Raw genomic sequence first — 24710 nt, 5'->3', positions numbered from 1 at the left:
TGATCTGTAAATTCTTTCTTCAATTTTATTTTGGACAGTTTTTATTGTTATATTCATTTATGTTTGTAAATAATTTATTTTCAATTTGCAATCTATTAAAAAATAAAATTTAAAAAAACCAACCAGTGATTTGTGCAGTTTGCTTAGGTGTCCTTTACTTGGCTTCCTCCAGACCCATTCTCCCAAAGGACACCTATTTCAAGTGGAACAGAACCCTGTTTCAGCTGCATTCTACACTATTGCCACAGAGAAAACATATGCAAGTAATCATTTCTCTCTCTTTCTTATCCAAAGTCTGTGCTTTATGCCTTCCAGGGTGGCATAAATGCCAGTAAGAAATAACTTATGAAGTAGGTACAGGATCACACTTTGCAAGGCTAATGAAGGAGAAGACTGCAAGTACAAGCTCAGCCAATCAAGTTAGTGACTTGGTGTGATGCCTCTCAAAATAGAAAAATTAAGCTAGGTGTGGTGACACACATCTATAATCCCAGCACTCAGAAAGCTGGGGCAGGAGAATCACCCTGAGTTTGAGGCCAACCTAGGCTACATAGTGAACTCAAGACCATGTCAAGAGACATGGGGAGATCCAAAGTAAAACAAAACAACCCTCACACATATGTACTTACATATATACAGGCATACATACATACATACATACATACATACAGGGCTACCAATGTAGCTCGGTGTGAGGGCCTGGGTTCAATGCACTAATTTTGTCTAACAACAAGATAATTTTGGAATTAAACTACACTGTATCATTCAGCAAAGACCAGTTAGTAGGGCTGGGGAGATGGCTCAGTGGAATAAGTGCTTCCCTGGCAAGCACAAGGACCTGAGTTCAATCCCCGGTTCCACCAAAAAAAAAAAAGACCAGTTAGTAGAGTTTGCTCCCCTAAGAGTGCTTCAGAGTATGGGATGGAAACAGGCTAACAAAACACAGAGCATGTGACATTTATATGCTTAAAAAGCGAAACCAACCAACCAACCAAACAAACAAACCAAAGAAAAACCTCTTTCCCAACCTAGGGCCTTTGAGCTGTTCCTCTGGTCTAAAGCTTTATCCCTGAAACAGGGAACAAAAACAGACAAAATCTCTACATTATAGGACTTGCAGTCTAATATCAGAAAACCATTGCAATAGTTTAAATTTGGACAAGAACTACTTTCAGCAACAACTATAACAACAAAAAGACAAATATGACTTAATGGGAAGAGATTCAAATTTCAAGAGAGCTCTAGAGTATCCCTGAAGTGCTTGGCTGCTCCCAGAGGCTCCCTCTCCCCTCCCGTCCTAGCGTCTCTCAGGAGCGCGAGTCTAGTTTCCCACAGTGCAGTGCTGGGCCATGTGCACTGCTTGCATAATGCTATAGAAGAGCCCAGAAGCAAAACTCTAACCACGTATTCAGGGAAGACTTGCTTCTCTACAGCCCATGGGCCCAGCAGGCCTGTCAGCTGGCCAGCACCATCCAGAGTTCACCTTGGCAAGAGAGCAAATTGCTTCTCCTCAATGACAGCATGACTGATAGGTACAGCATTATACTGTTCTGACCTCCTGATCAGGTTGCCTGGGTAAGAGAGAATGAAGAGGAGTGAGTCCCATGTGACCATAAAACAACAGCCCAGAAAAGTAGCAAAAGACTCTTTCCTATTTCAGCATTTTTCTTCATTTCAGCATACCTGTAAAATTCATGTGCTCATTAATTTTTGTTTTGAAGAAAGAAAAAAACCAATAAAACGCACGCAGGATTTTAAAACAAGATGATAGGAAATTAACAATGGTTTCCTGATGAACTTGGTTGCTCTTGTCAGAGGAGGAGCTCAGGACCTCATTGTCACCGAGGACAGCTCATTTTGGAAAGCGCTGGTCCTCACTTTGAGCATTGCTTCCTGATTCCAGAGGGGAGGATGGTGTACTGCTCAGTCTTCTGCAGAAGCTTGTTGCATTGGCTTTCCTGATGAGAACTTGGCCTCTCTCAGCATTGGAGGAACTCAGTACCTCACTGTCGCTGAGGATGTCTGTGGTACTTTTAGGGGTAGCTCTGTTTCTTACATGGAGCATCACTTCCTGGCTCCAGTGCCTATCCCTCAGCCTGCTAGCACAGATCCTTCATCCCACTGGCATAGACTTTCTAGCTTCCACCACTAACCTTTGGACCTTCCCAGTGCAGATCCGTGAAGCAGGCCTGCATGAGACATTGTCATAAGACTAGGCCTTTAGCTGGATTCCTTGGTTTTTAGTGAGTGGACAGATTTATTGCATTCTTTGGATGATTCTATTGTATGATTCTTTGGATGACTACTATAAATAATCTTATATATACTCATTCCACTGGGTAGATGCCATGATCACGAAGGTCGTTTTTCCAGGGCTAGGCGATAACATTGCACTCTGGATGTGCTAACCCCTTCGATTTCTCCCCATGTGGCAAACTAGACTACATAATTTGTGGTAGTGAGGGACTGCTTTCATGCTCTCCCTTGTAATCTTGTTTTTTTTTTTTTTTGTGGAACCGGGGATTGAGCTCAGATCCTTGCGTTTGCCCGTCAAGCACTTATCCTACTGAGCCATCTCCCCAGCCCGATTCCCTTATAATCTTATAAAATATGTATTCTGTGTTGTATTGTTCCTCTTGAAAAACACCAAACCCCAACTTCCCAATGGTGGAAGCCTGTTAGAAAGTATCTCACCCCTCCCACAGACCCTGGAGTCATCGCACATTTTCCATTTCATAACTTTTCTTATATGCCCACTTTCACTTATCTCACAAGGCCCCCTGTCAACCTGTTTGTTCTGCTCATCAGATGAGACTTTTTATTTTTTAACATTCCTAGAAGCAAAATGCTAGGCTGGATTAGGCATTGCTTTAAGCCACAGCAACAAGTCTCTGTTTCTGCTACCGAAGCTTTTATCTAGGACCTTAGGCAATTTTCCCCCTTTTATTCAACTTGATTATCTATGTTTCCTCTCCCAAGAAAAGTTCTATTCCAACAAAGCAAAGATTAAAGGAAGTCTCTTATAACCTTTACCTTGAATTAGGACAAGATACTCATATCTGTGAAGCTTCAAAAATCCTGGGGATATTTTAAAAATTGTTTTATTAGTATGTGTTTGTACATAAGGTTTACACTCACTCTCACCAGCAATATGGGAGGGTTCACTGAAGCCATTACCAGCATCTCCTAGTCTTTGATTTCTTGACAATTGCCATTCTTTCTGATGTAAGATGGACTCTCTGTATTGTTTCAGTTTGAATTTCTCTAACAGCCAATGATATTGAACATGTTTTCATGCGAGGATTTGGAGCTATGCTGCCTCCCTCAAATCAAGGACTTACTAGAAGCCAGTAGAAAAATCTAGACCAGATCCTACCGTGCCACTCACAGACAGAGCATGGCCTGGCTGACATCTTACTCTCTGACTGCTGGCCTCAGAACTGTGAGAAGATGAATTTCTATTGTGAAGGTATTTGGTTTTCAGTACCTTGTTAGAGCCTCTGTAGCAAACTAAAACAGTTTCCTATGATGAAATGGAGAGGTGAACTAAGATTACTTTTATTCATTAGAAAGTTGAGGTCTGCAAAACAGTGACAGAGTTTGACCTAAATCTGTTTGTTTAAGCAGTGTGCTCTCCTGTGCACAATGGATGGTGATGCCCTACCCTGTTTCTAGATGGAGGACAGGTGAAGTCAGAATTCCAGAGGCTAGCGTTTCCCCTGCCTTCTCCTTCCTTATCCTCCCCCTGTATACTTCTTCCCCCTACTTTAAACTTTTGTCTCTTACTGCATTAATTGGCAAGATTGCAACTTAATGTTTTTCTAAAAGACAAATATTGATTGGTAGAAAAAGAACTTAAAAACTGGGAGGCAGGATTCACTTTGGCATCTTAATTCCTCTCTTCTGCCCTCTGTCTTTTTGTTGCCTGTCTGGCCAGATCAGAGTTCAGCAGAACTCATCTGCCAGGTCAGAGGAAGCCAAGCATCCTGGGGAGAGCAGCCCCCCTAAGCACTCAAGATGCGTGAGCTATAATCTCTAAGGGAGTCTCATGTTGGCTAGACACTGCCGTGCACAACTGCTTTGCATTTGAAATTCATACACTGACATCTTCATCACTGCCCAAGACTCATACATTGACATTCCCACTCTTTCTCTAAAACTTTACCAATAACTTCAAAAGAAGCTTTCATTTTTCATGAAGACCAGGTTGTAGAAGAGAAGGGAAAAGGAAGCATGCATGAGAATTCCATGCTACCCTTTCTTCACCCTGGGTTTGATCAATCCACGGATCAATCACACAGGAAGAAAAAATAGAAATAATTCTCTGTTCTCAAAAGCAACACACTAATCCAGATACACAAGAATAAATGCCTTATTATACTATGGTAGGTAGTCCTTAGCAGGCAGATGTAGAGAGGTGGAAAGTAGAAGGGACATTCTGAAAGGCTGAGGGGAGGAGGGACACAGAGTCACCGCTTAAAAGATACCGTTTTGGTTTGAGCTGATGGAAAAAGTTCTCGAGATGGAAAGTAGAGATGACTGTAAAACACTGTGAATGGCCTTACCCTTCCGAAATTGTTCCCTTGAAGATACTTTGCATTGTACTACAATGAAAAAGAAAATAAAATCCCAGAGGGAAGCTAGAATTCTTGCTGCGGCCCCAAGATAATTACTGTTCTCTCTGGGGTACTATGATTCGTACTTTGGGTGATTAGGTTAGATGTTTTGGTTGATTCTTTCACTGGCTGTTTTAGGATGCAGTCCTCGTTTCTTCAAGAAGGAGAATTCTAGCCTTAAACCCAGCTTCCTCCCAACAGTGTCAATGTGGTCCAAGGATTTTATTTTGTTGGATTCCAGAGCCTGTCTTTTCAATTCTTTCCCTAGAGAAAGTGAGACTCCTGGTGAGGGAGGAGTGAACTCTGAGCTGGAATCTCAGAGCTCTCGCTGCTGCCATGTGCCTCGGAGCTCTGCATTACCTTTGCGGCTCTCTGGCTCTCTGGGCTCTGTGGCTCCCCTTCCCCGCTTCCCAGTCGCGCGTTGCTCAGGCTGTTCGAGGAGGTATGAAGACTGGGTTGCCGGCTGATCTTACAGAATGCAAAGCCATAGGCAACCTGCAGGGGGAGCCCGAGAGCTAACCCTATTGGCTACGTCCCTCTGCCAAGCTGGCGAGAGACTGAACCAGGTGGCCGAGGACAGGGAACTCCGTTAAAACGTTGGAGCAATTATAATTATACATTCATTTGTGAGAACATAAAAGTAGGAGAAATAACTCAAAGGACCAGGAGATTAAAGAGAAACCCGCAAATTTGGTGGAGATAGGGTGACTGTGAAGGTCTAAACGTTAGAAGGTAAGAGAAGAAACAAAACTTGGAGAGAAAAAGGAGCTTTCCCTTAACATTAATATTGGGCTGTCTGAAAAAGGAAGGAGGGAAGGCAAGGAAGAAGAGAGAAGAAAGGAGGGGGAGGGGAGCGAAGGTGATTGTAGACTTCAGAGGGTGTCTGATTTAGAATCAAGAAGTGGATATGAGGATTAGTAAAGAAGCATTAGTGAGCAGAGGATGCCAGCTGGGCTGGTAATGAAATTCTGAGCAAGAGATCATTTAGTGTTTGGTTATTGTGTTTAATGGTATCAAGCCAAAGACAGTAATAAGACTTTATTTATAATTACCTGTCTTTGCATAGCTTGTTCTCTAGGTAGTGTAGAGCTTCTGTCAGGCTGAGCAGGTGTTGTTTTGGGGACCTTTGTGGACATAGTAAAGAGGAAGGGCTCTGAATTTCTGGAACGCAGGTAGAATCCTTGTCCACAGGAAGTGAGTTTCTTTGCCCACTTCCTTTGTACCCTGCTAAGCCATGGAAAGTTACCACTGAGTTTTTGTGGGTTTTTTTTTTTTCCTCTCCAGTCGGAACTTGTTTTGAGTAACTGAGAAAACGGATCTAGTCACCTCTCACTGTAACGTATATCAAACCAAGAGACCCCACACCCCTCAGGAGGAATACATGTGAAGACGTGGATCATTATTGGGCTCCTCTCTTGTTCCCTTCCCTTTCAAAAGATGTAAATTTTGGCATGTTTCAAAGACGCGAAAGGTAGTTGCCCAACTGTGGTAGGCAAGGTATCTCTAGACAGGAAAAGGAAATTCATTCAATAGGTTAATGAGCCCAGAGATGAAGAGGCTAACCGAAGACACAGAACTGACAGGAGTACAGAGTTAGAGTAGAGAAGATGGTCTGAGAATCTCTGAGACTCTAAGTATTGAACTCAGTAGATAATAAATTTAACTGCTTGTGTATAACAGTAATAATAATAATTACAAATGCAGATTAACTTACATGATATAGTGACCAGATGAGGTAGCTATATTGTCATTTCCATTTTACAAACGTGAGCGAATAAAGCACAAAAAGTTTCAAAGTACTGTATAACCTTCTTTTTTTGGTACCATGAATCAAACTCAGGAACTTGTGCTTGCTAGACAGGTGTTTGTGCCACTGAACTATGTTCCCGGCCCACTGTATAACCTTAAGAAAAAAAATGGAAGCTGAAAAAGAGCAGGGATTTTGGTATTGATTGATTGATTGCAACAGGGGCTCACTATGTAGATCAGGCTGGCCTCAAACTTGCAGCAATCCTCCTGCCTCAGCCTCCCATGTGCTGGGATTACAGGTGCGAGCGACCACCTTGGCTTTTTTTTTTTTTAAACAATTCATTGCTGTTTTTCCACTTCCCAGCACACATTCAATAATTATTTGAGTTTTTGTTTTGTTTTGTCATTTTTTGAGACAGGCTTTCAATACGTAGCCCGGACTGGCCTTGAAATCCAGCAACCCTCCTGCATCAGCCTACAGTACTGGGATTATAGGCATGTGTCATCACTCCTGGCTTCAATAATTGTTTATTGAATTATCAGTTAACAGATCCAAAATCATGCAGATGGCATAGAAAGGCTGGGATGGGAATGGAGTCTGGAGTACTAGAAGTCCATGCTCTGCGGGACACTATTACAGGAGGTGAATGTGTTCGGCGCTCAGCCCATGTTACATATGCGTGGTGAGACTTGCCCTTGCTCTCAAAGCTGAATAGCTGATTAAATACTTCCTACCTCACTTTATGAGGCAAACATTCCATGATTCCAAAAGAAACACATTATAAAAAGGGAAAATGTAAATCAATGTCTCTTATGAACATAGATGCAAAAATCCGTAACAAAATATTAGCTAACTGAATCCAACACTGAATGAAGAGAATTATAAAACGTGATCAAATGGGTTTATTGGGTACGTTAAGCTGGTTAAATATTTAAAAATCAGTTTAATTCACCACATCAATAAGCTAAAGAAGGTTTTTATTTTTTTTCAGTACTGGGGATTGAACTCAGGACCCTGCGCTTGCCAGGCAAGTGCTTATTCTACTGAACTATCTATCTCCCTGGCCCCAAAGAAAAAATCTTATAAGCTTATCAGTTGATATAGAAAAAGCATTTACAAAATTCATTATCCACTTATAATTAAAAAAAAAACTCAGCAAACTGAGAAGGGAACTTCATCAACTTGATAAACATGTCTGTACAAACTTATAGTTCAAGTTCATGAATTGTGTCTTCCACCCTGATGAAAGATAGGGACAACGAGGGAGCATATGCACATAAGAGGACAAATCTGGGAGAAATGCATGTCTTTCACTTTATTTTTGCTATAAACAAAAAACTGCTTTTTAAAATAGTATATTGAAAATAAAAAAATTGATATCAAGTCTCCCAAAGTGACTTAAAAATATTTATTTATTTTATACAGGGTCTCACTACACAGTTTGGACTCATAGTGATCCTCCTGTCTCAGCTTCCCCAGCCCTGGGATTACAGGCGTGCGCCACCACACCTGGTTTCAGGGCCAGCAAGGCATGGGGTACTAGGGATTGAACTTGGCTCCTTTATGCTTGCCAGGCAAGAGCTTAGACTGCTGAGCTATCTCCCCAGCCCACAAAGCATTTTTTAATTTTTTTTGCAGTTTTGGGGATTAAACGCAGAGCCTTCAAAGGAGCTAAATCTCCCCATTCTCACTCCCCTGCCCATGTTGCTAAGATGCCCAGGCTGGGCTTGAATTTGTGACTTCCTGCATCAGCTTCCCAAAGTGCCAGGACTGCAGTCCACTACAATGCCCAGCTTCAAAAATGTTTAACCTTCCTGGGACCCACATGCCAGTGTCGGCCTCACCCCAGGGCTCACTGAGTGGCCAACTAGTCTGGGGATGGTGGCGCAAGCTTCAAAAACATTTTTGAAGCTGGGCATTGTGTCGGCCTCATCCCAGACCTAGGGAGGCTGAAAGCAGGAGGATCACTACTGCTGTCTGAGCTGTGAGGTCTAAGCTGCTGGGTGAGACCCTGTACCAAACACATAACAAATAAATTAATAAAAAATAAAATAAATAAAAATAATGTCACTTACCTAAATCATCAACGTAAGATACTTAAGTAATAATCTAACATAATATGTGCATGGAGTCTATATGAGGCAAAGCACAATACTCTGATGAAAGAAATATCTAAATAAAGGAGGAGATAGTCCATGTTCATGGATTGAAAAATTCAATGTTGTTAAAATGTCCATTCTTCCCAATTTAATCTATACTTTTTTTTTGTAGCAGGGATTGAACTCTGAACCTTGCACTTGCCAGGTAGGAGCTTAAACAGCTAAACTATCTCCCCAGTCCCAATTTAAGCTATAGATTCAATATAATCCCAACCAAAATCTCAGCAAGCTATTTTGTAGAGATTGTTATACTGATTCTAATGTTTGTATTCAAAAGACATATATTGGGATGGTGAGATGGTTCAGGGGACTAAGTGCCTGCATAGGCAAGCACAGAGCCTGGATTCGATCCCCAGTACTGCAGGATGCACCAGCCCCAATTCCGGGCATGCTGAGCCGGTGATGGAGTCCGGGCATGGAGGTGCACACCTGTAATCCCAGCACTGGGGAAGCTGAAAACAGGAGGATCACTATGAGTCCAATCTGTGTAGTGAGACCCTGTATCAAATACATAAATTAAAAAGAAAAAAGAGACATATGTTAGGGGGGCATAGTGGTACATGCCTATAATCCCAGCACTGTGGAGGCTGAGTCAGAAAGAGTATCATGAGTTTAAGGTGAGCTTTAACTACATAGAGAGACCCTGTCTCAAAAAATCAAACTAAACCAGAACAAAATACGCAGGTTAGACAGCACAGTGTGGAAAAGAATAAAGTTGGAGGACTTACAGTTGGAGGATTGACTTCATGACATGTTATAAAACTATATACTGGAGATAGTATGGTATTGGTGAAAGAATAGAAACAAAAATCAATGGAATAAATGAAGATCCCGTAAATAAAGTGATACAAATATAGTCAATTAATTTTAATCAAAGGCAGTTAAAGGAGAAAGAGTAGTTTTCCCAACATATACTCAACAATTAGGACATATGTACAAAAAAACTCCTAGATACAGACCTTACATATGTCACAAAAAATCAAGTCAAAATGGATAATAAACCAAAATAATGTTTCCAAAAAAGAAAATAGAAGAAAATCTAAGTGACTTCGAATGAAATGATGACTTTTTCAGACACAAACTAACAGCATGATACATAAAAAACTGATAGATGCAACTTTATTAAAATGTTCTGCTTTATGAAAGATAATATTTTTAACAGTTAAGAGACTTTATTCTAATAACTATAATTACAGTGCTTGTCAAAATGAAAACTGAAAACAAATATACAAAACGGTTGATTACTAATCTTGTATTGAAAGCAGTAGGAGGTTCTACAACACCAAATAAACCAGTTCTGAACTTTCTTAAGGTAAATTTAACAGCTCCAGCTTCTTCAGTATTTATCAAAATACAAAAGAAAAAGTAGAGGTCATCTTTTCTGATGGCAAATTGGACCTTTGCGGCTGAGGGAGGAAGATACTTCACACATGGAGGTGGGGGTGCTCCGGGACTGTGGTCTGGGGTGGACCAACTGACCCAGCTTGTCCGCGCTCCTGCTGGTGAGACCCAGACTTTGACTAATGCAGATCCTGAGTGGGCAATGGGAATAGGCTGCCACTCCACTGCACACTGACCGAGGTGACCATGTGAGCATGAGTACAAGCACAATGCTATGGAATGCAGGTGACCCAAAGACAGGTGGGCCACAGGGTCTAGACTGTGATTGTGCGGTGGATGGCATTTGTTTGTCACATCTCTGGAGTTCCCAGAGGAACAGCTGATCTGATGATCAGGCTGAACTGCCTTAGGAATAGTCTCCCTTCTATGTGCTCAAGAGTTCTCCTCACCTTGTAATTTTTAACTATTTTTAAAAATGCACTGAGTTTGGGTTATGCACCAACCACCAAATGGAGCCTGATACCAATCTACAGCTCAGCAGCTCCTGGAGGCCAGGTGTCCCTGCACCCAAATCCCTTCTCAATACTAACAGTGGGTTGATTTTTTTTTCTTTACAATAAAAAAGCTGAGTAATATTACACAGTAGTACCAGAAACTGCCTCAGTGGAAACAGAAACTATTTACATTAAGTAAAAACCTGGCTGTAGGCTGCGTCTGCACATGTACTGCATGATGCGTGCATGCTGTGACCAACCCATGGAGACAGCTTCTGGCACTCAGGACCACAGAGCCACAACTTTTGCCACATGAGAGGAAGGCGGAGGGCAGAGAAGGAGGAAGTGAGGGGAAGGAGGTCTTGGTTCACTTCTGTTTTCGGAGCTGATTAGAGAGCCAGTCCAATCCTTCGTAGAGCCTGTCCCCACTGGTGGCACAGGTGGCCTGAATGTACCAGTTCCTGTGGCATAGAGAGTGCAGCCCCAGCTTGTCTGTGATTTCAGCTGCTTTCATGGCGTTGGGGAGGTCCTGCTTGTTGGCAAACATGAGGAAGACAGCATCCCCAAGCTCGTCCTCAGCCAGCATCCTCATGAGCTCCTCATGGGCCTCGTTCACATATTCTCTGTCATTGCTGTCTACCACAAAGATCAAGCCTTGGGTGTTCTGGAAGTAGTGGCACTACAGTGGTCGAATCTTGTCCTGACCACCCACATCCTACACGGTGAAGCTGAGGTTCTTGCATTCAACAGTCTCCACACTGAAAGCTATGATAAGTATGGTGGTCACAATTTCACAAAGCTTCAGATTATAAAGAATCATCCTCTTTCCAGCAGCATCCAAGCCCACCATGAGAATGTACATTTCGTTTTTGCCAAAAAGGCCCTTGAAGACGTTCGTGAAGCTATTCCCCATGCTTGTGGATACTGGCCAAAGACCTCAGGGGTAGCTGCTCTGAGCCAGGTGTTGATTTCTAAGAAAGATAATATTAAAAAATCAGAAGCAAACTACAGACTTAGAGAAAATATTTGCAAAGCATATCTGATAAAGATGTCTGAAGTATTTTAGGAACTCTTAAAACTCAACAACTAGAAAACAAGCAAATCTAAGAGGACCAGGGCTGGGGATGTTGTTCAATGGTAGGCACTTGCACATCATACATGAAGCTGTGGGTTTGATTCCCAGCCCCAGGAAACAAAGCTGAAAGACACTTCACTAAAGAATATGTACAGAAGGAAAATAAGCATCTGAAAAGATGCCCAACATCATTTATTTTAAGAAATTGTGAATTAAAAAATAAAATTTTCTATAAACATCTACTAAAATAGTTAAAATACTAACAACAAACAAGACCCCTAATAATGCTAATTTCTGACAATGATACAAATCAACAGAAGCAATCTCCTGTTGCTTGGAATATAAAATGGTACACTGACTTTGGAAGACGGCTCTGGCAGTTTCTCACACAGCTAAATGCCGGCTTCAGGTGCAATCAAGCAAATGTGTTCCTTGGTATTTACCCAAATGAGTTGAAAATGTATGTACCACAAGTCCTCCCCTTGAATGTTCATAGAGCCTTATTTATAATTGCCCAAACCTGGAAGAAAGCAGGATGTCTGTCAAAAAATGAATGGGTAAATTGGTAAAACTGCATATAAAATATTATTCAACAATAAGAAGAAATAACTTATCAGGCTATAAACAGACATAGATTAATCTTGAACACATATTTCTACCTGAAAGAAGTAAGCCTGAAAAGGCTACATACTCCATGATTTTCCATTATATGTTATTCTGGAAGAGGTAAAACTTTAGCAATGATAAAAGATCAGTGGTTACCAGAGGCTGAGAGGGAGCCACCTGATCTTTCAGGGTGATGAAACTATTCAGTGTGATAATTGTGGATTCATAACACCATGCATTTGACACCTGAAGAACTTCCAAGACTTCTGGAGCATCTGCAGAACACAAAGGATGAGCTTTAATGTATGCAATTTCAAAAATCATGTAAGAGGTCAAGTGAACCTAAAATGCATTGCAGAATATTACAAAGTTACCTGTACCATATACATGTGAAATGATCTCACAAAAAAGGGCAGAGATAAAGATGCTAATTTATGCTAGTTTGGAAATGGAAGGACTCTTAAGATTAAAAGACATTGTATATAAGCACTGTACCTTAGTTGATGAAGTCTTTTAAATTTATTTTTTATTTTTTAACTGAGACAGTTTGTGTTAACAACTGTGATGCCACATGCTGGGTATGGTGGTGCACGTTTGTGATCCCAGCTCTTGGGAGGCTGAGGAAGGAGAATGGCCATGAGTTCGAGGCTAGCCTAGGCTACATAAGCAAGCTCAAGGCAGGCCAGTTTGCACTACATAGTGAGACCCTGCCTTAAGAAAAACAAAACACAAAATAACCCACAACTATGATGCTACAACAAAGTGTACTGGAGTTGAACAATCAAATAAATTGATGGTTCCCTGGCAAGCGTAAGGGCCTGAGTTCAATCCCCGGTTCCGCAAAAAAAAGAGGTTGCTTGGTGAAAGCCCCCACATTAGCAAAAGGGTAAGCGAAGCCCAGCAAGGGTGACTGTTGCACCCAAGGTCCCATATCTATTAGGCATCTTTCAGCCCTCACTCCAGGGATTTAAATGTTCTTGGGTAACTGGGCAACTGCACATCAAATAAATTGATGGTAGATTATAGGTACTGGATTTCTCATGTTATAATGGGGTTTTACAAAAAGCAGAGAAGAAACTAGAATGATCCATGTAATAATGGATTACAGTTGGGAGGCAACATGTTTATTTTTATGTAGATACAAATGGTTACTGATAGAAATATTTATGAACATATATATGTACCATGACTAGAATATACATCTACATTTCTTTATTCTTAGGCTGAGACAACCAATAAACATTGATATCCTAGTACCAACAAGCACCCAAAGGCCCAGAATTTGGGTTCTCATACCATTGTCCAATAAAAGGGACCAGGGTTCCTAGGTGCAATGGCTGATTCTAGGAGAGTGGTCAGAAATATCCAACATAAACTGATACCAGAAAGTGTGAAATCATAAAAACACTCCTCAACAAAATTCAACCAATCTCCCAGGGGATCTGGTCAATAAGAGCAGGCCAATAGGACAAAGGAACCAACTCAAAAATTTCCTAAAGGGCAATGTGAGCAACAAACGAAAGTGGGATGCTGGAATACAACTCAAAAATAAAAGCTTCTTATATATAAAATAAATCCAGATTGATATAAATAAGTTATTGAATAAGTAGAAGACTACTCTGTATAACAGGAGAAATTCAAATTAAATAGGTAGGTAGAAACCCTGCTCACCACTAGGTGAAGCATAACTCCCCACTCTTTTAGTATGAGTTGTGCATAGTACTGTCTTTCAGAAAAGTCCTATATGGAGAAGTTGGAGGGGAAGGGTAGCTTCAGTGGACAAGCTTGACAAAACCTGCCTCAGCCAGGTGATGAGAGTCGCATCAGCAGCAATAAATCCTGATGACATCATAAATCTTTAATATGACATAATGGAAATGGTATTGTACTTCTTTGGACTTTTTCCTCTAAATTCTCAATCTAACATGAGGAAAGTGCTAGAAAGATTCCTGGAGGAGGAAAGGATGGTGCAAGATTGATCACTGAATACTAAATTACAGCTAGATATGAGTAGGATGTGCTGGTGGGCTATTGCACAGTAGGGTGACCATAGATAATAATAGTGTGCTACATATTTCAAAAAGCTAGAGAAAAGGATTTTGAATTTTTTATCATAAACAATAGATGTTTGAAGATATACATGTATCCTCAATTTGATTTAAACATCACACAGTGTATACATGCATCAAAACATCACATTAGGTATGTCATAAATATGCACAATTCTTGTGGCCTTATGCATTAACTTAAAAAATAAAAATGAAAAAGATCCCAAATCATGGGTATTCTATACAGTACTTGATTCCTTAAAACTGTCCAAGTCATCAAAGAGTTGGAAAAACCATCATAGCCAAAAGAAGAATGAACCTAAGATGTCATGATTCAATGAAAAGTGGAACCCTGGAAAAGAAAAAGAACATTAAGGGAAAAATGAGTAAATCTGAAGTGTATGGACTTTAGCTAATAGTATGTCAATATTGGTTTATTAAGTATAACAAATATATTAACACAAATATTAATAGGGGAAACTGAATATGAAATATATGGAATTTTTCTTCATTATCTTAGATTTTTCTCTGTACTTCTACTATTATCCTAAAAATAAGGTTTATTAAAATATCATATTTTAGCACAAATAAACAAACTCTTGGTCTGCCTCCCCAGCTCCTCCGCCTCCTTTAGCGTAGTGCAGAGTGGGCTCAGTGCAGGGCTGGCAGTTCCTAGGAAACCAGCTGGACTTCTGGATTCTAGGCGCAGCCCAGTCTGAGAAGCCCTGGCGTCGCGCAGCCTCTCCGCACATTGCAGGGTTGTGGATCCACGAAGAAGGTACTCTCCAAGGGTGGTTCACAGAGTGTCATCCTGCCCATCCTGGTCTGCGACGGTCCCAGCCTTGGTTTCTGACCTGCCAGCTCTGGGCTGGGCTCTTCCCCTCCTGAGCGTCCCTCCGTGCTGGGCTTCTGGTCTAGCGGGCTCTCACGTCTGTACTCCCCAGCTCTTTGGGGAATTAATCTAAGGCAGCGCAGATTCGCCACTCCACCCAACCGACCCACTGTGGTCCTAGCACAAACATGAGGTAATATCGCACTCAAAGGCTAGGGACTCACTGAGCAAAAGAGGGACAGAGATTTCCCTCTGAGTCCCCAGTTACAAGCCACCGTTCGGAAGGTGTGAGCTTTACTACCCTCCTGGGGCGATCAGAGGGAGGGAGCCAGGCACCAACCTCCTAGAAGTGGAGCTGCTGGAATTTGTAGGTAGAGAGGGTTGTTTGGGTGTTGGAGCAGAATCTGGGCAAGGTGACTGAAGAATCTTTTGAGGTGCGGAATGCAACTTTAATGTGAGGGTCCCCAACTCAAGGAATAGCCAGAGAACTTAAGAAGCCTCCAAGTTTTTGTAGCAAGAAAACCACTAGAGCTTTAAAGTGGGGGATGCCGGCTAGCAGAGAGTGAGCTTGGATAGGTGGCGCGTGCGCTCTGGAAGGAGGAGGGCGGGTAAGAGAAGGGGCTCAGAAGAGAGGGAAGATGGGGTCAGAACCCCACATCCTACTCAAAGGCTCCGCAAGGAGGTGGTAAACAGCTTGCAACCGGTGACACCGCCCCCCCAGAAGGTGCCAAAATCCTCTGGCGAAGTGTCAGACCAAAGCCAGCGCACCTCTGCGCTGGCCGCGCCCTACCCTCTCCAGTTTTACGCACGGGTTTGGCTGGCCTCTGGCTCAGTGAGGAAGGCAAAGGAACTGCAGCCAGCTCTCCCAGGGACAGGACTTTCACTATAGCTACAAGCTTCACAGCAAGGGCTCCCAAGGGTAGAAGAAGTCAGCAGTGAAGGCTCTACATACAGAGTGAGGGATAAGCTGGAATGGCCATGGCTGGCCCGGAGAGGGGCGCACAGCCTGGCTGGCGGGTGGCAAGACCTCTGAGTTAATGTATAATTGTGAGCAGATGGCGGGGGCTGGCGGCAGCCTGGGGCCTGGGCCCAGCTAATGAGGGACAATTAGCCCCAAACCCGGTGGGGGCAGTGGAGAGAGTCAGACAGTGAAGGCAGATATTTGCTCCTCAAACAGTCTGGTGCGCTCGGCAGAGGGCTGAGAGGCTGAGCGCTTGGGCTTGCTAGGCCCCCCGCCAGGGCCCTTTTCCCCTTTTCCCTCCCCCAGTCACCTCTGGGTCGAATGCTTCTGTTTGTTCAGACCCAAGAGCCCGTCGTAAAGGCGGAGGGAGAGGGTAGTTTATGGGGGAAATCGCTGCCACCACCATCTGCCAGGGCTTGTCCTTTCTCCCCCCACCCCCTCACCCCTTTCTCCATCCTCAAGCAGCTGTCTATGAGCATAACTGGTTAGGACATGAGGCTTGAGCTCCTAGAGGCTGGGGAGAGTGATGAGGCAGAAAAGGGGCAATAGAGTAGGGGCACCTTATGGCTTCCTGGGGACCTCCTTTCACCCAGGCATCGCTAAATAGACTGACCAGCAGTCTGCAGCTGCCCTGGGATGAAGTGCTCTCTGCTTGTTCTGTGGTGCGTGCTGTCTTGCCCCTTAGTGCTGAAACCACCTGCTTTGGTCTCTCCTGTCCTCCAGGTCTCTGGGCCAGTGTGAGGCTGCTGGAGGAGGCTGGAAGAGAAGGCGAATATGTGTCAGGTAAGTTAGAAACCCTACCTCTGTGATACATTTGCCTTTTGAGAACTGTTCCCTACCCTAATATTAAGTTAAATGTATAACACCTACTCCCATCCTATAAAGTCCAAAGCATTTACCATTGAGATGCAATCTTCCTTCCTCCAACTTCTGGGTCTAGTTTTGTTGTCTTAAGCTCTATTTTCTTCAGCCTGGTTTCTATGATAGTCACAGGAGCTAAGGTTTGGGATGGACCCAAAGGTTCCTTCCAGGTGGGTCCCTTCATACCCCCAGGCATCTGTGCAAGACCATGATAACAAAAATGCCTCTAAGTACTGGAGGCTATGTGCATTTTTAGCAAGTCACTCTGAAGAGACAACCTACTCAGCTCCTGGTGCCCTCACTCCAACAATGACCCAGAGACCCTAGGGTGTCTTTTGTGGGAATGGCAGTATCATTAATGACTTAAGAGTGTGAAAGCACCAAGTCCCGAGTGGAATGGAGTCTGCTAAGATCTAGAGAAGGAAGAAGAAAAAACAGATTACATGTCTCCTTGTAAGCACCTCAAATGTGTCTTACCTTTAGGCGCTCATTTCCAAGAGCACTGTTATGTCAGTGTTCTAAAGTCTAGGAGCTCCTCCTTTCTAAGAAAGAACACACCCTTCGTGTTACCCCAGCCAAGCAGCCGATATAACCAGGAAAGAGCTCTGGTGCCATGTGTCCATTCGCTTCCTTCTTCCAGAGTTTTAGGAGTCAATTCACTACTTAAGAATTAGACTTAATGTCCATTTTTCTTTTATGGTCCTACACATATAACCCAGGAGATGATTCAAAAGTGCAGGCATCTGCATTCTGTCTATGAACTATGGCAGTGCTCCTGGAAAGCTCCTTTGTACTTTTTTGTATTCAAAAATTTGGGTACACAGTCTGAAGCTTCACATCTTCCAAGGCCATCATGTCCTTTAGAGTACTGGCTCCTGTAGGGTACATTCTGGATCCAGGGAGCCTGCATGAGAATGACTCTAGCTGCTTCTTTCAGGTTGGGAGGTGGACACAAGGCGGGTGCTGAGGACTACCTACAGGACACAGTAGATCATTGGCTGTGCTTTGCCTTGCCTCAGGACCAGTGTCAGTCAGCTCCATGCACACCTCCCTCCTCCTCTCTCCTCTGCTCATGGCCTATGACATCACTGGCTGCTCCCAGAAGGCTGCCCTCCTCCTAAGCACGGCTTTCTGTAGCTCTGGACCCCCTGGAAGGACTGAAGCAGAAACAGAGTGGGAGCTGTTACCAAGACCAGACTACCAGCACTCCTGGAGCCCAAAGGGGTCTTGGGAGCCCAGCACAGGACACTGAGACCTTCCGTCTCATTTCCTTTACCCAGGTAGCTCACCTGCAGGCTTATTGTCTGCTCTGCCTCCCATGCTGTCTCTCTGTCTTTGTGTGGCCAAGCCCCACTAGCTTTCTCTGGCTTTGCAGTTACCCTCTGCCCCTTCAGCTCCCTTTTCTGCTTTCTCATCTCATGAGTACCAGTTATTTTTGAGACCATGTGCTGTGGCTGTTGCAAATGGAGTTTCTGTTTGTGATTTGGGGCATGATTCTTTTTGCTTTAGTGATTGTTCAGGATTAGATACTGAACCTGTATTCCTATATTTCAGGATACCCAGGGCTGTAGGTCACTTAGGAGGATGTACTCCTCTCAAAGATTTAGGATTTAGGATTCTGGGGTCCCACCTCTTATCCAGATATAACCCTTTACATTCCCGGCTTAACTCCCCTCTCTCCACTGCTTTGATGGCAATTACACAAACACAAAGCAGGGTTGGCTAAAAAGGGATTCCTGTCATTAGGACCTAGAGTTACTTTACTCTAAACCTGGTGTTTCACATTCTAGGTCGCCCCAGACATGTGGGACCTCCAATCCATATCATTTTTTTAAAAAAAAACTTTGCCTTCTTTCCCAGTTTTCTGGGGAGAATTTTATGGGGGAATATGTCTCCTTGATACACAAAGGGAGTGAATAAAATTCAATTTAGCTATTGAATTTACACAGTAGGCTGTGGTTCCATATTCTAATGCATGGCTGTTTCCCCTATGCTAGTTTCTCCACCAGATTGAATTATAATCTTTGTGAGAGCAAAGACCTTGTCCTTTTTCCATCTTACTCCCCTTGGTCCAAACAGCCAGCAATGTGCTTATGCCCAATGCCTTATGCAAAAGGAGTTGCAGAGGAGTTAACTGAGCCAAAGCAGCACAACTGTCATGGGAAAGTTCCACGTATAAGCCTGGGGTCTGGAAGTTACAGGAGACAGATTCAGCTCTCGTCAGTTGTTGATGAAAGCAGGAAACACATGAACTGCATGGCTCTTGCTACTCCAAGACTGTTTTGTGCTCAAGATGGCTTCTGTGTGGGTTAGCAGATAAACCTCTGCTTCTTTTTCCCCTCCCTTCAATGTATCTTCAAGAAATATTAATTAAGGGGGTGAATATCTGATCCCAGAAATGTGGTCTCTGAAAATGAAGCTTCACTGTGATATCTAGAACTCTTCAGAGAAGCAACAACTCCTGCCGGTGAGAGGATCCTAAGAGGTACGTCTTCTAGTAGAGGCCAGCTCCTCAAGCTTGTTCAGTTTTGCTTCAAATGTGTGGGACCAAAGCCCCATGCTGCAGGTGGTAGAAATGAACCCAACATCTTCCCCAAGGCTTTATAGGGAGTATAACAACACAACACAACACAGGGGCCTTCACCTGAACTAGTCAGAAGGAAGCATTTAACTGGTGGCTTGGAGACTGTCGTCTAAGATTGCCTGATGGTAAACATAATGCCCTGAATGTGGGGACCTGGAGGGTCTGGCTCAAGTGTACCAGCCAGAGGTTGAAAAAGCTTATGCTCAAGATGGCTTATGCTCAGAGGCAGATATTGCCTGTTTGGAAAGAAATTACTGTGATCTTGGGGAAGACTTGTTTCTTTTCACTTGTCTTTCTGTAATGGATGTGTGGAAATGAGGTCCTTCCCACCCTGCCAGCCCCTTCTCAGGATACCCAGAGAGATCCAGATGGCCTTCAGATGGCCCTGTGATCTTTATAAGGGCTTAAAGTAAAGGGAATTCTAATGTTCTAATTTTAGCCAACCTACTGGTAAATTTTAGAAACCAACTCTCTACCACAAGCATTATGGTTTCTTTCCCAAGAAACCTTCAGGCAAGAGACTTCACCCAAATAACACCCTATTATTGCAGACCCAGCCTCCAAATGGGATAGGTGTGTTTAGAAGGAACACCCCTGTCTCATTTTTTCCCAGTTGGCTTCCTGTCCTGTGAGGACGCTCAACTCAGAACATGCAACATGATGGTAAGAAGCCTGGGAGAAATGGGAATAGCAGGGAGGCATAGAGACAGGGGGCTATTTCAGGCCATTGTTTCCATTAACACAGTTTCACTTGTCCTTAGCCAGAGTTCAGGGAGAATTTTTTCCCAGTTATTCCTTCTTTGCTTTACCTTGTTGCTCTTAGATCAGAATGGTTGGCACCTATAGCCAAAGAGCAAAGACTCACACATAAGCTACATCCCAAAGAAAGTTTCAGTACAACAAAGACTGTGAAGTTCATATTATTTTGTTAAATAAAATGCTGAATCACTTGTAATTTTTGTTTTAATACTATTTTGTACTCTTTAAAAAATACACACACATTGGGCCGGGGAGATGGCTCAGTAGAATAAGCACTTCCCTGGCAAGCTCAAGGGCCTGAGTTATATACATACATACATACACACACACACACACACACACACACACAAAATTTATTTTTATGAATATAAAAATTTATTTTTATGAATTTGGTACAGGGTTTCACTATGCAGCTCACACTCATAGTAATCCTCCTGTTTTCAGCCTCCCCAGTGCTGGGACTATAGGCATGTGCCACCATGCCCAGTCTTGGTGGCTGACTCAGCGCGCTCAGGGGAGGGGCCAGTGTGGCATGCAGGACTAGGGATTGAACTCCAGTCCCTGCGCTTGCCTACGTAGATGCTTAGTCCTCTGAGCATTTTGAGGAGCTTGAGGGCAGGGGGGAGCAGACTCCTGGAGAACTTAATCTGTGCTGGGAATCCAGGTTCGAGGGACTACCTGCAAAGTGGGTGAGGAGACTGGGGAGAGACAGTGTGTGGATGCTTCCTTTCTATTCCCAGGGATCAGCAGCATGAATCAGCTGGGGGGACTCTTTGTGAATGGTCGGCCCCTGCCTCTGGACACCAGGCAACAGATTGTGCAGCTAGCAGTCAGAGGGATGCGGCCCTGTGATATCTCACGGAGCCTTAAGGTAGGGCTGAGAGCTTTACCAAGAGAAAAGGGGCCTCTCTGAAGGCAAAAGTATGGGGAATTTGCGGGTTTGGGTTACCTCCTAGAAGACCCTGGAGGTTGAGAAGAGCTTTAGGTGCCCAAAGGTAAGTCTGGACTCTCAACTTCATGCCTTGGTCTAGTAAATGTTGCTTTGTTTTGTAGCTTTCTTCTTTTCCAGGGACACTTGTCCTTGCTTTTTACCTGTTTCAGGTATCTAATGGCTGTGTGAGCAAGATCCTAGGGCGTTACTACCGTACAGGTGTGTTGCAACCCAAGGGTATTGGAGGAAGCAAGCCACGCCTGGCAACACCCCCTGTGGTAGCTCGAATTGCCCAGCTGAAGGATGAGTGTCCAGCCCTCTTTGCTTGGGAGATCCAACGTCAGCTTTGTGCTGAAGGGCTGTGTACGCAGGACAAGACTCCCAGTGTAAGTGCTCTTCTTCCCTGAACCACGAATGGCAAAGTGAGTTATCTGGGAAGAACAACAGCTCTTTTTGCTTGGCTGAGAGATGGGCACCTGTGGTCTTCTGATTCATAAACTGTCTCCTCTGAAAAGTGGTGGTTGGTGAGAGAGAAGAAGAAAGCATGAGGAGAAGAGCTGCACCTGGGTGTGATGTGAGGGTGGAGGCAGAAGGGGAAGGAGTATGTGGTGAATGGTCAGGATGCAATGCTTGGCTTTATACAATTTTTCCATTCAATGCCCTAACTTGTGTAGGTCTCCTCCATTAATCGAGTTCTGCGGTCACTACAGGAAGACCAGAGACTGCAATGGACACAACCAAGGTCATCAGGTGTGTCTTGAAGTTGTCCCCCAGGGGTAATCAGAGCCAAACCTCAGTATTTGATATACCTCAAAACACTTTCTCATTCCTTTTTGGATCACCCTTCCAGCAATCCAATAAGAAGAGTCTGTCAAGGACCCTTATTTTGTCCTGGAATAATAAAATTGAGATTCAGGGAAGTGAAAATGGTTCCCTTGAAATAGCAGACCTTAGAACAGAACCTAGGCTCCCTAACTACTTGGTTCACAGGATTTGCTAAGACAGAGACAGAATGGAGTCTTTCACATCCTACCTCTGCCTTATGCATAGCTTCTCTGAGAATCCTGCATGTTCTATAGGATTGGGCAAACTTGGACCAATCCTTATGCTGTTTTCCCTAAATATTTCTGGGTACTTAGCACAACTGTCACCAAGGGTCCCTGCCTCAACCTTCAAGTAATTGAATGTTCCACCAGTTTAGCTCTGTGTACTCACGTGGCTTTCACCTAGCCTCAGCCTTAGGGACTCAGGGATTTCACCTGCCAGCAGACTCACCATTGCAAACCTTCTCAAGACTCTGTCTTCCTTCACAGCTATTTTGGCTCCAACTCTTCCCAATCTTCATAGTGCCTCTGAGGCACCCCAGGGTCCCCATCCAGGGTCCAGTCACCGGAATCGGACTATCTTCTCCCCAGGCCAAGCTGAAGCACTAGAGAAAGGTGCTGGGCTTGTGTGGGTGGTGGGACACAAGAGTCTTTGGTGTGTCATGGTGGTAGCAGCCCTGAGGCCTGTGGACAAAGGCAGAGAGGTACAGGCTATGGCTGACTCTGCTTTGGGAAGGAAAGAAGTTTATGGTGGTAGCAAATGGAGAGTGGGGTCTGAGGGGGAGATCTGTGCCCTTCTGCCTGCCTGTGCCCTCACTGTGTGAGCCTTCATCTCTGCAGAGTTCCAGCGTGGGCAATATCCTGATTCAGTGGCCCGTGGGAAGCTGGCTGCTGCCACCTCTCTGCCTGAGGACACAGTGAGGGTAAGCTCTGTGACATGGGTGCGCAAATCACAAGAAAAATGAAGATGGAAACAAATTGATCTGGAGCACAGAGAAAAATCAGAAATGAAAGTCCCTCATTCCCCTTGTGCTGACTGCTGTCTTCTCATTCCTACCCCAAGCCTTTGAGTTGAGGAAAGAGAGAGTAAAGGCAGTGTGCAGGTAGGAGGTTTTAGGTCTGAGTAAGGTTCTAGGTCAGGAAAATGTGCTGAAAGCAGAGTTGTCAGGTGGCAGAAAGCAGTCAGCTCTTTGGTCCCTGTTCTTCTCAGGTCTGGTTTTCAAACAGAAGAGCCAAATGGCGTCGACAAGAGAAGCTGAAGTGGGAAATGCAGCTGCCAGGTGATTTCTATGCACATCCCATTTATCCATTCATTCATCCATCCATCTATCCATGTATCCATCTACCCATCCACCACCCACCCACCTACCCATCCATCCATCCATCCATCCATCCATCCATCCATCCATCCATCCATCCATCCACTTACCTAATATTTACACAGCAAGTCCTATGTTCCAAGTCCTGTGCTAGATGTTAGGTACACTCAGTCCCCGCTTTTAAGGGTTGTACTGTTTCTAGTACTATTTCTGAGTTTTAATCCTTTTTTTTTTTTTCTAATTTGCCAAGGCTTTGCCCTGGGTGGAAGGCACTTTAGAGTTTTGATATCCACCACCCTCTACCTAATCTTCCCCGCCTTTTACCATATACCTTCTGCCCCAAAACCAATGCTTCCTCTGAGTGGATCCACTCTCATCTTGTAGGTGCTTCTCAGGGTCTGACTGTATCAAGGGTTTCCTCAGGGATCATCTCTGCACAGGTACTTGGGAGATTGTGATGTGGGAAGACTAAAGAATTCACTGCTTTTCACATTTCTGGTGAAGGCCTGAGCTAAGATTAAGAACTTGCTAGTGTCCCCGCACTGTATACTTCCAGAAAGTGTCATCCCCTAGTCTTTTATGTGAATGGACCTCTCCAGAGTTATGCATGATACAGTTTTGGGGCAGGAGATCTCAACAGGAAGCCTCACTGGCAGTTGAAGGTTTCCTCTTGCTTTTTCTAGCAGTCCTCTGGCAGTGTGTCTACAGCAGCCCTGCCTGCCTTGGACCTGTTGGGTCCTTCCTGCTATCAGCTGTGCTGGGGGACAGGACCAGGAAGGAGTCTGAGTGACACTCCACCCCAAGCCTGTCTGCAGCCCTGCTGGGGTAAGACTCAGGCTAGGCCTCAATCCTGCAGGTGTGGGGAGGGCTGACTTCTGACCTACCAGAGGGCTTGGATCTCTAATTGGTGCTACCAGGTGAACCTCCGTGCAGCTTTCTTCATTTCTTGCCTGATCCAAAAAGTTGGGGAGACTAGTACCCCTTGAGTCTATGGTAGCAGTGGCAGCCACAGCAGGTAAATGGAAGGGGGCTTGGGTTCAAGGTGCATATCCATGGTAGGCAACTTGTCACAGCTTCTCTCCCTCATTAATTTTGAGGGATGGGGCAGAAGCAGAAAATCCAAGCTCCCCTCTTTCTCCCACAGGGTCCTCAAGCCCTCAATTGAATTCCTTGAATTCAAGATTTCTTTGCTTTTCCTGCCCTTCTTTCTGTTGCCTGCCACCAGTCTTGGTGCCCATTAGGATCTGGTGTGGCCTAGCTCGCCACTACCACAAGGCAAAATCAGTCAAAAGACCTACATTGTGAGGTCGGCTAACTAGCTCAGTGGATTAAAGCACCTGTAAGGAGGCACAGGGGCTGGGGATTTATCCCTGGGCCTGCCATGCTGGCTCCACCCCTGGGGTGTGCTGAGATGGTGATTGAGACTGGGCGTCGTGGTATGCACCTGTAATCCCAGCTCTTGGGAGTCTATAAACAGGCAGATCACTGTGAGTCTGATCTAGTGTAGAGAGGCCCAGAACATCCTGTAGACCCTTCTCTACAAAAAAAAA

The 24710-nt window shown here is 44.1% G+C and overlaps 1 protein-coding gene, 1 non-coding gene and 1 pseudogene across 2 annotated transcripts in view; 2 read left to right on the top strand and 1 right to left on the bottom strand.

The window, feature by feature from the left end:
* Positions 1-2323: 2323 nt before the first annotated feature.
* Positions 2324-2487, top strand: LOC111813031. Its single transcript, XR_002818377.1, has one exon. It is a non-coding gene; the product is annotated as a U1 spliceosomal RNA (small nuclear RNA).
* An 8240-nt stretch (positions 2488-10727) lies between these two features.
* On the bottom strand, positions 10728-11273 carry LOC101590798 (annotated as a pseudogene).
* A 9419-nt stretch (positions 11274-20692) lies between these two features.
* The window catches only part of Pax4 (paired box 4), a 6357-nt gene continuing 2339 nt past the window's right edge, over positions 20693-24710 (top strand). Inside the window, exons 1-8 of the mRNA XM_012517262.2 lie at positions 20693-20957; positions 21188-21403; positions 21692-21767; positions 22331-22456; positions 22682-22764; positions 23052-23121; positions 23545-23600; positions 23844-23985. Coding sequence (XP_012372716.1) covers positions 20838-20957; positions 21188-21403; positions 21692-21767; positions 22331-22456; positions 22682-22764; positions 23052-23121; positions 23545-23600; positions 23844-23985 — 889 coding nt within the window. The 5' untranslated portion in view covers positions 20693-20837. The remainder of the gene's footprint in view (positions 20958-21187; positions 21404-21691; positions 21768-22330; positions 22457-22681; positions 22765-23051; positions 23122-23544; positions 23601-23843; positions 23986-24710) is intronic.

This window comes from Octodon degus, unplaced genomic scaffold (genome assembly GCF_000260255.1).
Source record: "Octodon degus isolate 3935 unplaced genomic scaffold, OctDeg1.0 scaffold00160, whole genome shotgun sequence".
NCBI lineage: Eukaryota > Metazoa > Chordata > Mammalia > Rodentia > Octodontidae > Octodon > Octodon degus.
The sequence above is the reverse complement of the archived record's forward strand: the minus strand, read 5'-3'. Positions and strand labels throughout refer to the sequence as shown.